The sequence below is a fragment of the Plectropomus leopardus genome, chromosome 13, assembly GCF_008729295.1.
Source record: "Plectropomus leopardus isolate mb chromosome 13, YSFRI_Pleo_2.0, whole genome shotgun sequence".
Taxonomy (NCBI): domain Eukaryota; kingdom Metazoa; phylum Chordata; class Actinopteri; order Perciformes; family Serranidae; genus Plectropomus; species Plectropomus leopardus.
Window position 1 is genome coordinate 17281404 of NC_056475.1, and position 13879 is coordinate 17295282.

General features: G+C 39.9%; 1 protein-coding gene across 7 annotated transcripts in view; it reads right to left on the minus strand.

Moving 5' to 3' along the window:
- The window catches only part of tcerg1b (transcription elongation regulator 1b (CA150)), a 32635-nt gene that overhangs the window by 9240 nt on the left and 9516 nt on the right, over positions 1–13879 (minus strand). For 4 of the 7 annotated variants that reach the window (XM_042498914.1, XM_042498912.1, XM_042498909.1 and 1 more), the window contains 5 exons: positions 12714–12802; positions 12470–12630; positions 12043–12148; positions 11746–11881; positions 11068–11157 (listed from right to left, as the gene is read on the minus strand). In XM_042498914.1, coding sequence (XP_042354848.1) covers positions 11068–11157; positions 11746–11881; positions 12043–12148; positions 12470–12630; positions 12714–12802 — 582 coding nt within the window. The remainder of the gene's footprint in view (positions 1–11067; positions 11158–11745; positions 11882–12042; positions 12149–12469; positions 12631–12713; positions 12803–13879) is intronic. The other 3 variants (XM_042498913.1, XM_042498911.1, XM_042498910.1) reach the window with 1 other exon arrangement.

The window sequence follows — 13879 nt, forward strand, 5'->3', positions numbered from 1 at the left end:
TCCTCCCATGCTGATAATTTCTCTATATACCTTGTCTTCCCTGGTGTCGGTTGAGTGTAATACGCACAATTTTTTATTAATTAATTTTTATAGGCGATCATTAAAATACAATGCCGATACAGATGATCGCCAAAACACCAAATATCGGCATATAGGTGTGTGTATATGTGTACACTGGTACATATATGACATGACTAGGATATCCATAAGGGAGTTATTCATAATAATTTAATTATTGAGTAAAATGGTAGAATTAAATAAGTTTATACTTCTTCCTACTCCTTTGATGTTTTTTCCCCTTTTGTGATACATATGATTTTAACCACTGTCTTTGTTGTATTTTACATGTTTGAAATAATGAAATCAATCAAACCTGACTTCACCCTTTGTTTTAAATAGGAAAACATCTAACTGAGCATACAAAATATTAACTACCAAACTACCTGCAGATACAATAGCAAACAGGAATACACGTGTATCTAATAAACTAGAGGAAGTTTCAATTGCATGTCTGTTGATTTCAACACAGTACAGCAGCTAGCTTGAATACTACATGGCTGTCGCTCAGTCAGACTAGCTTGTAGTATTTGTAGCTTGTAGCTTGTAGCTTTGAATGGAGGCTAACATTAGCCAAATTCAGCGGCTGGCTATGATGATAACACGCTGGTTTTCTTGCCTATTTTAGACGGTGGAGCTCCGTCGACATGAGCGGACCCCGCCGGTTCTCCAACAGCCGACCAGGCTGACAGCACGACGACGAGCAGCGGCAGAAGAGGGTCGACCATCGCGGCACCAGAGCGGAGACACCCGGGAGGAGAGGAGGCGGGCGGCGCGGTGCAGCGGCGGTTAACACATCAGGTAAACGGCAGCTCCTCTTCCTCTTCCCTTCGCACCGTCAATGGCGTCGTCTTCAGGAGATGTAAACCACTCTTAAATAAATAAGGTTGCGTTTGAAATGTGTTCGTACTGTTGCACAAAAGACGGCTTTTTAATTTTCATGACGATGCAGATCAATTCTCTAATCAACGATCGATCACATCCATGTCCGGAAACATCACGTGATCTGACCGATTCGGCTTGTTTCGACCAATCACGGCCGCCTGATACAGCCCTGCCGGGCAGTGGCACTGCTGCCGGGTTTATTGCAGGTTTTATTTGCCAAAACACTAAACCCCATTCTTTGAACCAAATGCTTAGTAGCCTAAACCATCAAACATCAAACTATGAAAGTCAGATGGAGAAAGAGTACCATTAAACTTCTAATAAAAGCCTAGTCCCAATTAAACACACATTATGACAAATAAAAGCCTACAGAGACTCGGTCTGGTTGTCGTGAAGTTCATTTTTATACAAGTCTTCGGATGTATAAAACCTAGCTGCTTCGATCACGTATACAATATGTTTATACTTTTGTCGATATGAGTATGCTGCTCACAATGTTTGATAAGATTTACTACAATTCAGTCATTCAGTTAATTTTACTGACACCATGAGCACCAAAGAAGAAGTAACACCGGCACAGAGACGGAAAAAAACCCTGATCAATAGATGTAGAAGACTTCTTTCAAAAACGAAATATGTATTTTGAACTATATTCATAATTATCACAAGTATATACTTAAAATTATTTTACAGAATTCTTTCTTTTTTCAGGCAATTTTCTTGTACTTTCAAAGGGTCAAATATGAAATTTGACTGTATTTCCATCTTTGCTGAGTTTTGTATAAAAGGAATTAAAAGCCCATCCCATATAGATGCCTGTTCCAAATATACACCTGTAGAGGTCAATGATTTAAGCAAATGATAGCCTGGGCTATTAATTGAAGTTTAATGGCGTATCTACTGGCTTTCTGGGGTGCGACAAGGTGGAATACTGTCACCTCTTTCATCCAATCAGTAAATGGATGATCTGTCCAAAAAGTTAAAAGAATATAAACCTGGATGTGTGGTGGGGGATACTACAGCAGCCCTAAGAGGCCATACACTCATACAATTTTTTACCTCAGAAAAATATCACATTATCTTGGGAAAACGAAGGAAAAAAAATGTATGAATGTATGGCCACTTCGGGCTTCCATACCATACTATTATTAACCGACTGATGTATGCTGATGATTCAGTAGTTCTTTCTCCTTACAGTGCTGACTTACAGCAACTGCCCAGAATTTGCTTAAGCTATGGTTTACAGGATGACATTAAATTTAAGCCTAAAAATAATGTGGTTATGATTTTTAAAACCAAGGAGGATTACAAACTAATTATTCCCTCATTTTTTTCATGGCAGACCAACAGCTAGCTGTAGTGAACAAAGTGAGATATTTGGGTCACATCATGAGGGATGATCTTTGTGATGATGATGTACAGCTCCAGTGCTACAAACTGCATGCACGAACCAATTTGCTGGCATGCAAATTTCAGATGATTGCGGATAATGTAATAACAGCCCTTTTTAGAGCCTACTGTGCTGCGCTCAACACAGCCCATCTGTGGTGCAGTTATAGGAAAGTAAAAATGGAAAGGCTTCAGGTGGCCTTTAATGAAGTACTCAAGAGTTTTGCTGAAGCTCCCGAGATGGACAATTAACTGATGAGCTGTAGTGATAGTATCTCTGTGTTGTCCTTGTTATTTATTGTTTTTTCTAATAAGGACTCAAAAGTGTGAAATAAAGTTTTATAGAAAATCTGAGAGGCAGAGGAGGAAGAGCACTTGTAATGAAATTTGAGCTGCAGTGATAGACCAGCCACCCCATCCTCTAAAAAGGTAAAGAACGGTCCCTAAATAAAACATGACTCAGCACATCCTTGTCAACACAGAAAACATGTCAGCATTATTTTCTCCATATGGATCAAAGCTTCCTCCAGTAATATCTTCACAAAAGCAGAAAGTTTTCATAAAAATCCACAAGATGGGACACCCTCTAGCTCAGTTGTTAGAGCGGTTGCCCCACGTACAGAGGCTTAGATCCTCGCCGCAGCAGGTTTGATTCCAGCCTCAGCCCTTTGCTGCCTGTCATCCACTCTTTCTATCCCTTTCACACGTAAGCTGTTCTATCATCTAAAAGGTAAAAAAGCCCAAAAGATGATCTTTAAAAATCCACGGGACACCGTATTGAAAAACAGTGGAAGTTGCCTTTATTTCATTCAACAGAGAAATTGCTGCAACATCGGAGTAAACCACTGAGCAGAAACTAACATTCACACTGAGCCGCTGAAACAATGACTGGCACAGTGGAGCAGTAAGGCTTAAGGACGCCTCAGACACATGCACACACGCGCACTCACGCACACATCACACGCACACACAAAGATGCATTCTCACACACACACACGCATCTTCATTTACATCAGCTATCTTACACCTCTGTGGCTGCTCGGGCAGCAGCCTCATCACAATCCCTCTCCCTCTAACGTGGTCAGTCAGAGGGGAGGGCTCAAGGGTCACCTTGAGATCAGGTAACCTCTGTTCCCTGCTGTTGCGTTAAATGCAGGGCAATTTCAGGGCTAAGAGTGGACATAACACAGAGACCTTAACCGTTCATCTCTATGGTACATCTCTAAGCAACATGAGCCCCAGCAATAACACTGAGAGGCCCGCCGTGGGCCGGGAGGGCGGGGTTTAGGGGGTGATCAGGGGAGATCATGCTCTGGCCAAAGGGAGGGCGAGGTGAAGTAGGAACCGGCCAAGAAGATGATGCGGTTGGTCACTTGGTAGAGCGTCGGGTGGGCTCAGAGGCAGTGGGGGGAGGCGGTGGGCCACGGCGATCCAGGTCTTCGATGTAGAACATGATGAGCTTCCTGCGCTCCTCGGGGACACACTCCAGAACGAGGTACCGCTTATCGTTCTGGAGGATCTTCTCCACATCCTTCAGATGCTGCTCTGACTCCTGAATCAGCTTTCTCGACCTGAGGGGAGGGAGGACATGAGAGAGGCAGAAAGCACTCAGAGGCAGGATGGTGATTCTGTGAAAAATATTAAGTACAACAGCTGCTGTTCAGATTTTGGTTTAAGTCCCTTTACGAGATACAATTTTGAGTTATCTAACCAGTTAAATTATTCCATATGAACTTACATTTATGTACCCTTTTATTAACATTATTAATAATAATAATAATAATACTAAATTTATATGTTTTGTTTTTATTTTTGTCTTTCTGTATTCCTTAAATTCCCTCCTTTCTCTTCTTTTATGATCTATAACTCCATCATTAATATGTCCATAATTTCTTAAAATTAAAACATTTTTACAAAGATACAATTTCGTACTGTCAGACCTTCCTTTGCATTAAGTCACTTCAAGTCAAATGATTTGATTGATCAAAAAAAGGCAGATCGCTGCACAGTGGCAGTCTATAGGTGGTGCCATCACATCCTGTGTGTACATGTTTGCAGTTTCCCTCAACTTAAATGCTATTTGTCTCAGAATTATCAAATCATTTACCGAAGTTAACAGACCCAAAAATGAAAAAAGGACTGATTTCATGCATACATTCAAAAAAATGTTTTTCTCACAGTCTGCTCAGCTATGACAAGTGGAGTTCATCAGCTGTCCTGAGTCAAGCTGTGACCCGTCTGTTCACGCTGCTGCAACTTTTCTCTGCAACCTTCTAAAATAGTTTCGTCTTGTTGTGAATCTTTGGTCTGAACTGGGCTCTAGATTTCTGGCCTGGAACAGTATCAGATTATATCTACTGCATATTTGGTGATGAAACTGACCGCTCCTTTATTATTATCTATTTGGGCAACATTGCGGCTCATCCTTTGGCCCAAGACAAATACCAACTAAAGATAATACTAGCTGCCAGCAAGAAAGCTGTAACATGAAAAGGGTTACAGGCCAAACCTCCACCAAAGACTGATACATTTCTGCAGTACTGGGAAAGATGGATTGTGTATGTGACCTCACAAGGTGATCACTGAATATTTACCACTTAAACTGACCTGTATATCAATCAGTGCGATTGCTTGTATAAATAAAGGTGACTAACTGTCTGTACATCCTGCAGTGTTTAACTGTATTGCAATGTCCTTTGGGAAAAAATAAGTATATTTTATATATAAAACAATTTGAAATTTTTAAATTGCTATTATGACACTTGTTTTGATTTTGCCTTCTGGTAAGTGAAAGTGAGTGTACAGACCTGTATGTGATGAACTTTGTCTCCTTCAGCAGGGTTCTGAAGTCAGCTTTGGCTGTGATGTACTTGTCTTTGATGTAGTCTTCAAACTCCCGCTGCCTCTTCTACAAACACACAGATTAACACTTAAGACATGAAAATTCAGAGCAAATGGATGAAACTGCTACAACCTAAGACCCCAGTCAGACCGATCAAATGTAAGCAGAGGTTAGCTTTCTGTAATGGTATTTAATCAGAGTGAATAGTTTTACTAGTGCTAAAGTAGTAGTAGTAATAGTGATTTCTCCTCTGTCTGAGGGTCACATGTACCCACAGGGATCTCACCACTTGTCCATGTATTATTATGTAGATTTTAAGGTAAAAATTCGGGACTTTATTTCATAACAAAATAGCAGTTACGCTAAGGAAAGGTGATTCAGACGTTAGTCAGACATTCTAAGTCGGAGACCCCTCAGCCGACTGAAATTGCTTTAAGTCGAGCATTTGGGGCTGTTTTTTTTTTTTTCTAGCCAGTGTGTTGTACAGTGTTTTTTTAGAGCAGAGTGAGCACTATTTACTTTAACACCAGTCTTTGGTACCAGCAGTTGTGTGGACGCAGGCAGCTGCACAGAGGATCTGTAAAGCTTTGAGAAAACATTATCTTCTCTCTTCTGCTGAGAAGTAAAAAATTTACAGCTCACAGCAACTTAAAACGACACTTTATCTGGCTTTTGTTTGATATGTACTGTCTGCAAAAAACTGTAAATGGAAATAAATAGTACAATATTCGTATTGAACAGCCAAATCTGACTGGACTGGCATTAATTCTGTGTTTGGTATAGCCCTAGACCTTTTTTTTCTTTCATCATTTTGCTTAAAAATGTTCTAATGTAGCTACAGTGTGTCTGGTTCACAGAACTCTGTTCTGTAATTGTTGTCAGAAAGTGTCTGTAATCTTGTATCACTTTACAATTATTCACGCAAAATAATACAGCTTACTCTGTCGCTGGAGGAGAACTTAATACAGCGAGGGTCTTCTTTGATAACCTTCTTCACCTCCTTCCATGTGGTTGTCAGAGTGATCTACAACACAAAAAAATAGCTTATAAACTGTTATCAGGGATCAAGCTGAAGAAAGTCCATCATATTTGATGAAACACATAAACAGACACGACATTAAAAGCTGCAGAGTGTAAGTTTCCTTCCATGCTGGTTTAAAGTTCTTAATGCACACAAGCAAAAAGCAAACATAGACAAACTGAAGAGCTTAGTACAGGTGACATTTCCTGCTTTTGGCACCTTTTTACTTCTCACCATGCTGGTCTCATCCAGTAGCTGCCTGAAATGTTCCTTCTTCTTCTTGGCCAGTGCTTCTACGTGTTCGTTAAACAGCTTCTCCTTCTCCTCTCTCTCAAGCAGTGATGCCGACTCCCAGCGATGGTCCTTCCGCAGGTTACGACGAGTGTCTGACCACGTTGCATCTGAAGACCGTACCTGAGGAATGATTGAACCCAAACACTTCAACACCTGAATCTAATGTTACATGGGATCAAAGTCAAACTATGATGACACAAGTTAGTCTTGCGCAGGCCAAGGTATCTGCATTTCTCACATGTTTGGAAAGTGCTCTTAGAACATTATTTCGCCTTATTTGGTGGTGTAAGAACATGAAAACATTCTGGGAGGAGGTGAGAGTTATAACCAAGAAGTTTATATTTCAAAAAGAATCCCGCTGGGCCCGAAGCTTTTTTTGTTGGGCCTGTATCCAGTGAAATATAACTATAGCCAAAACGAACAAGCATTCATAGACCTTGGCTTGCTTTATGCTTTAAAATGTATTGGTGATGTTATCAAGCCTTTCATTAGAGAGGATAACTTAAATATTAAAAGGTAAACAGCATATATTTGAGAACAGATGAAGCCCCTTTACAAATTATGTAAAGGATTTAGATCTGTTACATGATTAAGTGAATGACTAATTTTTGTGGACCACGCAGATTCTGAGCCTGAGTAAATTATCGTTTTATTTTTTTAAATACATCTCATATTTAGCATTTATTGTAATTATTGTACTCCATTTTGTATAGACTACCATTTTTTGACATTTGAGGAGCAATTTTGTTTTTATTTTATGTATTTTTTCCTTTCTATTTTTTTATTTCCCTCTCTCTTTTGCTCTGTAATAAGACACAACTATGTCTTATGTGTTATAGGATTGTAAAAACTGTGTTTTAAAGCATGGAAAATCTAACTAATATTGTGGGGAAAAAAAGAAAGTGCTCTAAAACATCCTCTATGGTAATCCCTGCAGTTGGTCGCAGTCACAGCTGTAAAATCTGACTCATTTATAAAGGGGCTCACAATTGACATACAACCATGCCTTGTCTGAATACATTTGTTTTATCACATGACAGCAAGTTTCACAAGAAAATGAAAAAACTGCAGAGCGTCTCACCATATCAGACATGAGAGCTTTGAAATGCTGGATGGCCTCCTCCCTCTTGTGCTGCTCCCTCTCTCGGTCGATCTCTTTGGTCTGTTCTGATCGAGCCTTCTGCACCTCCCGCTCCCTCTCTCTGAGACTGGCCTCGATACGAGCCTGCCGCTCCAACTCTCGCTCCTTATCGATGTCCACGCTCTGTGGAGGATGAAACATGAGGTCTGCATCAGTGTCATTTGTCATGTGATGCCGACAATGAGGACTACGCTCAAAATCAGAGCATCAGGGTTAGTTAGTAACATCAAAGTTGTCACTGGGGTGGAATAAATCTTACTAAGTTTTGCCTGACGACTAAAGACGTATTTCACTACGGGAAAGATAGCCTGTCAATAAAACTAGGATGTCTATGCAGCAGACAGATGCAAATACTTTTGAAATTGGTGCTACATGATCCGAGAAAACTATTGCTTTGAGCACTCTGTGTATCAAAGTATCAAAGTATCAATAATTTTTCCAACATAAATATTCAGTTGCCAAACTCGCTCTGACGCAGACCACACATCGCCAGCACACACACTGAAACCATTGTCTTCTGCACACAGAGAGCTGCTCCTACCTTGGCTTGTTTTTTCCATGTACTGTTTGAAAAGTTCTTCTCTGAGTGCGGAGCTCTCCACAGCCTTGTATCGTGAGTCAGTCTCTAGTCTCTCTTTCACTTTGCTCCACCGCTGGCCTCCCTCTATGTGCTGCTCACTTAGGAGATCAAAGAAGTCTAGCTTCACCTGGGAGCAAAAACACACACACACACACACCAATCTAAATTGGAAATCTGTCCAAAATCAAATGATCAGCAGGAGAGCAGTATGCATGCAGATAGTATTAGTCCTGCAGAGGTCTTAACTTATAGTCTTTCAAACTCCTTCACCTTAAAAACACCACAGTGTTATTCTACAGAGATATCGTACATTCATATTTAAGTTTTGTGGCGTTTCCACCAGCAGGTTGGTACAATTCAGATCAGCTCTGTAAACATTTTTTTGCATTTCCTTTGAGTAAAGCTGAGGACGGTGCTTTTGGAACCTTTGGAACAATCCTCAATTTTGGTCACCTCTCTGCTTGGGATACCCAGCACACAGATCCCGTACTAATAGGTGTAGCTAGAAACGCTGTAGTCTGTTGATTGGTCAGTAAAATATCAACACCCAGAGCTCAGCAGGGCTGAGCTGTGGCTGGTTTTTCCACTGGCTGTTTTTTTCATACATTAGTAAATTACAACTATACAATGCAAGGATGTTTGCAGTCTCTAGCAGCAGCTGTAGACTGAAAACATTATTTTTTTTAATTTACTGGGCTGACTGCCGGCAACTTTAAATGTGAAATGTAATCCTCACTGACAAAACTAACGTGTCAGATTGTCGGAGCTTTGTTCGGTGTGCTTGGGCAAAATAAATCCCCACTCTTGCCTGACAAGGAGTAAATTCACAAACCTGCTATTTATAAATGTCCCATAGAGAGACTCTCACTGCAGTCTGCTTATTTTTGTGCAGTCCTGTTCTGTGGAAGAAAAACAGGGTGCAGACTCAAGTCTGTATCACCCGTGAAAAAGGAAACACAGCAAGAGCTGCTGGACGGAGCAGTGAGGGACAATAATCCCACCCACATATAACAGAACTATCTGTGGTGAAAACACAAAACAGATCTAGGTATCTCTTCGTAGGTGGTCATTTTGGTTCCAAAGGTACCATACCGAAAGCCTTTGATGGAAACGTGTTTTTTTTTGATACCTTCTCTCCTCTGGACTTGGAGTCCTCCTTCTCTCTCTTCCTCATGGCGGTAATGTATTCCATGAAGATGGCCTCTCTGTCCTTCATCTTCTCGATAGTCTTAAATCGCGGGTCTCGGCCGTGCTTCACTGCAAACTCACTAAAAGTTGTTCTATGAAGATTAAAAAAAAAGAAGTTTGAAATGATCTATTCACCACAATAAGAAAGGAAAAAAACAATGACTTATTATGTTAAATACTAAAAAATATATTATGTGATTTAATATCTTGTGTAAACTCCAGAAAAACAAGGGGATTGTAAAAAAACTGTACAATAAAATTACATATCTGTTTCACTTGTGTTAAATATCAATATTGGCCTTTAAATAACAAAGTACTAGTATAAAAACGGCCCTGTCTGTTTACCTCGGTGTGAACTTTGCCTCCTCCATCATCCTCCTGAACTCGTCTTTGGCCTGCATCAGCTTGTTCTTCTTCTCCTTCCTCTCCTCCCGCTCGTGTCTTCACATACTGATCAAACACCTGAAGTGGACAAAAATCACAGAACTATGACTAAAGGATTTTCACAAAAAGCCAGTACAAGACAAAATTATATTAGAGAGTGAGAATGAGTAACACTCAGTAGGTTTACATGTTCAGGTTAGTTGAGCGTTACAGGTCGATGAGGCCATTTTAACTGGACTACTGTCCTTGTCCCAGTACACAAGCACTGGGGAGAATCGATTTATTGACAGATGTATGTCCGACTAGCCACTGTAGGTGGAGATATGCCCCCTTTCAGCTAGTTGCTACAGACCCATATTATTTATATATATTATTATATCTATATTATTATATAATGTTCTTATATATCTATGATACAGACAGAATCGCAATGTTTCTTTACAAAAACTTTGGGGTAGAAAACGGACGCATCATCAGTTTAAGTATACACTATAATTAGAATATTTTCACCGCATTAACTTGCCGTAAAACAGCACCTAATGACGGAGATTTGAAGCCGTTATATCAAAACACCAGACTCTATTGAGAAAAACAGTTATTTTACTCCACCGAACAGCAGAGTTGTTCGTCTACCGCTGCCTCGATCAGCTATTGTGCAAGGTAAAGACTAAAGACAACTATTCAGCTATTCAAACACAGTGTACACTTATGTTTTTCTACGGCTCCGTCCACAGCAGCACATTGCTTAGCTTCCATGCCGGTGTTGTGGGACTGTACTTCATTTATCAGAGGAGGGAGGTGGCCAGGGTATGACTTTTATATTTAAAATAAATATAAAATACTACCTAAAAGTTGTGTCTCTCATCTCAGCCAAAATAAAAAATGTAATAAAGTCTCTCCCCAGTGCTTAATTTTTTTAAAAAAATGCTTTACCCGTTTTGCATCACCCCTTCCTTTATCATAAATAAGTATCGGTCACTATCCCTAACCACCAAGGGAGGCTGGCATGGCGACCAGGAGCACGCGCAGAACATCTAGGCTAGTTCAGGTCCGACTGAGGTGTTTACATGACGGAAGAGCTCGACTTCCAATTGAAATATCCAGGTGTGTTAGTCCGACTTTCAGAGATTCAATTAAGTCCAATTTCAGCCGGACTAAAATGTTTACATTTATTTTAAAGGTCCAGTTTTAGGACGGACTAAAACAATAAATCGACTTTTTCTATCATGTAAATGTACTGAGTGAGGTGTGATAGAAAAACACTTGAGAAAAAAGAGAAACTGAACCTGTTTTCTCTCCTTTGGGTTGAGCAGAAGGTAACGTGGGTCAAACACAATCTTGTGAAGCTCTTTGTCCCAAGTTGAGAATGCAGACACCTACATGAAAGACAATGTTGGCATTAGAAAGTATAAACTTGTATACATTAAAACAGTGTGTCTCAAATGGGGATATAGGTACCTCAGTGGGCACACTTGAGTACTGAATGGGAAACATGAGATTTAAAAAAATGGCATACACGCATAATTTCTAAAATAATTTTTTTAAAAAGTGCAAGTCTGATTTACAGTCTGATTCACCCCCCCCCCCAAAAAAATACTAAGCATATAACAAATTAGCTGCCAATTAATTTAATATTGGACAACTAATAAACTCACCGTTGCAGGTCTAGTTCAACATTGGAAAATCAATATTTCTGTTTCCTGTTGAATTGCTTAACTGCCAAACACAGTGACGCTTATGTTTTTTCACTGTGTTTCTACCAAAAATGGTTTGTGAGGGAGCAAAACTAAAAAAATATTTAATATGGGTATATACTACTGAAATCGTGTTTCAGAATCACTGTGTTGAAAGATTTAACCGTTTGTCAATGCCCCTTAAAACTGAAAAAAACCCCAAACAAAACAAAACAAAAAAAAACAAAACTCATAACATTGTTATGAAAAAAAGGCAGAAAGTTGTGTTACCCCTCTTTCCAGCAGCATTTCTCTGAACTGGGTCATCCGGGCCTCTAGCGGCACTACAGCTCGTTCTCTGGCAGCTCGGAGCTCTGCCTCCATGGCTGCCTCCTTCTCAGAGTCTGCCTCCTTCACCTCCTCCTTCCTGTGAGGGTGAAAACACAACGGTCAGGAAGGGTGCCGAGGATGACAAATGAGAGTGGAGAGATGATGTAGAAGAGAATGAAAAAAAGAAAAAGAAAGAGATAAGATGACTGTTTATGCAGCGCTACAGCATTAAGTAAAGAGGAGACGTGCAGGACTTACTTCCTCTTTTTTGCTTTGGTTGGCTCCTCGTCCTGATTCTCTTCAGTAGTAATGGCCAGTTCTGGCTCCTCCTTACTGACACCTGTGTATGAACACACGGACAACACTACACAATAAATAATACACACACTGCAGCATACAGCATATAAGAGATGATTTAAGTGATGGCAACACTCTTATAATTTTGATTGACATCTGAATCACAGACTGTGCCCTTGACTACACAGAAAATAAAAATGTCTTGCTCTGCATAAAAGCCATTAGTGCACCTGTGTTTCTGGCCGCTGGTTTTGTGACTTTAAACATGTAATTGCGTCATATTATCAACACTGCTGACAAAGTACTTGTCTAATTGTTCACAATATTAAAAAGCACTGAGTTGAATGTCATTATTACTGACTGCTTGTGGACATGTGTTTGTCCTAACCTGTCTTCTTGACCTCCTCCAGGCCTCTCTTGTGAGGCGGCTCCTGAATGTGCTTGTCAACATCAGCTCGACCAACCAGCTCCTCGGGCCGGTCCCACATGGACAGCCGCGTCGTTGGATTGTAAAAGAACACGCGATCATCACCCGTCCATACCACACACCTGATATTAAAAATAAAATCATTATGTTTGTTGCAATGAAGCAGAGTGGAGAGAAAGTGAGGGCTGTGATGTGGTGGGCGCACCATGGCGTGCCAGGGATTGGGTTGGTGGCTATAGGCCTGGCTTTCTGTGCTGCTTTTTCCTCCTCTGTCATCTCTTCTTCTTTAGGTTCCTTGAGGGAAAGAGAGGGAAAAATTTGTTTGTTGTAACTTTTACATTCTAGGGTTTAATCCTGGGAAACAGGACTCCCGTGAATACACATCCAAAGTTTTTCTTGTTTTCAGGGAATTCTCACTAAAATTATTAGACTTAAACTCAGCTGCACAACAGTAAGTCCATTTTGGCCCACCAAATGTATCTACTGTAAGATAATCAGCAAGCTGAACTAATGCATTCAACCATTCTGTAATTTATTAATTACTTACTCTAAATGCTGCTTTGACACTTTTTTACACACCTGCCCAAAGCAGCGATGTTTTCTCCTAAGCTTACCCAAACCCACCTGACCTGTGTACCACGGGCAGATGTTTGCATAACTACTTGGTTATCATAAAAGTATTTCCTTTGCCTTCCTTTACAATTATTAATATCACCAAATAATACCCTAAAGATGTCATGTCTGAAACTTTTACAACAAGGATGCACAATAATATCGGCACATCACTGGTATGAAATACTCATATATTGAAAAAATATTGGAATCAGCCAACATGCTGTTTTCTGCAGATATCACAAACCTCTTTTTTGACAAAGGGAACATGCACAAAACATAAACTAAAGTATTTTTCTAAATTTTACACAATAAATGAATATAACATACACTGAAAAGCATTGTTTATGTCTCCATCTGCTGGTGGGCCCTCATTCTAACAGTATGCATAATACAATGTTAATTCCTCTACAGAAGAGACTTGATGATCACTGAAATTTGGTGGGAAAAAAAGTGAATATCAACATCGGTATCAGTTATCAGTTATCAGCCAAATTAGGTGTCGGCATACCGGATATCGGCAAACAATCCAATATTGTGCATCCCTAGTCTTTCATTATATACCATTAAACTCTAGTAATTTAGTATAGTCTGCTGTGCAGTGAGAAGTATATCTTGCATTCTGAGATATTATAATGAAAAACTATTATAAAATGACAGTACTGTATTTAGTTACTGACACAGCAACAACACACTTTTGTGTCAGACAATTTGAGGCAAAGTGTTTCTTGTTGTTAAACCAGGCAGTTTAACTCTTGA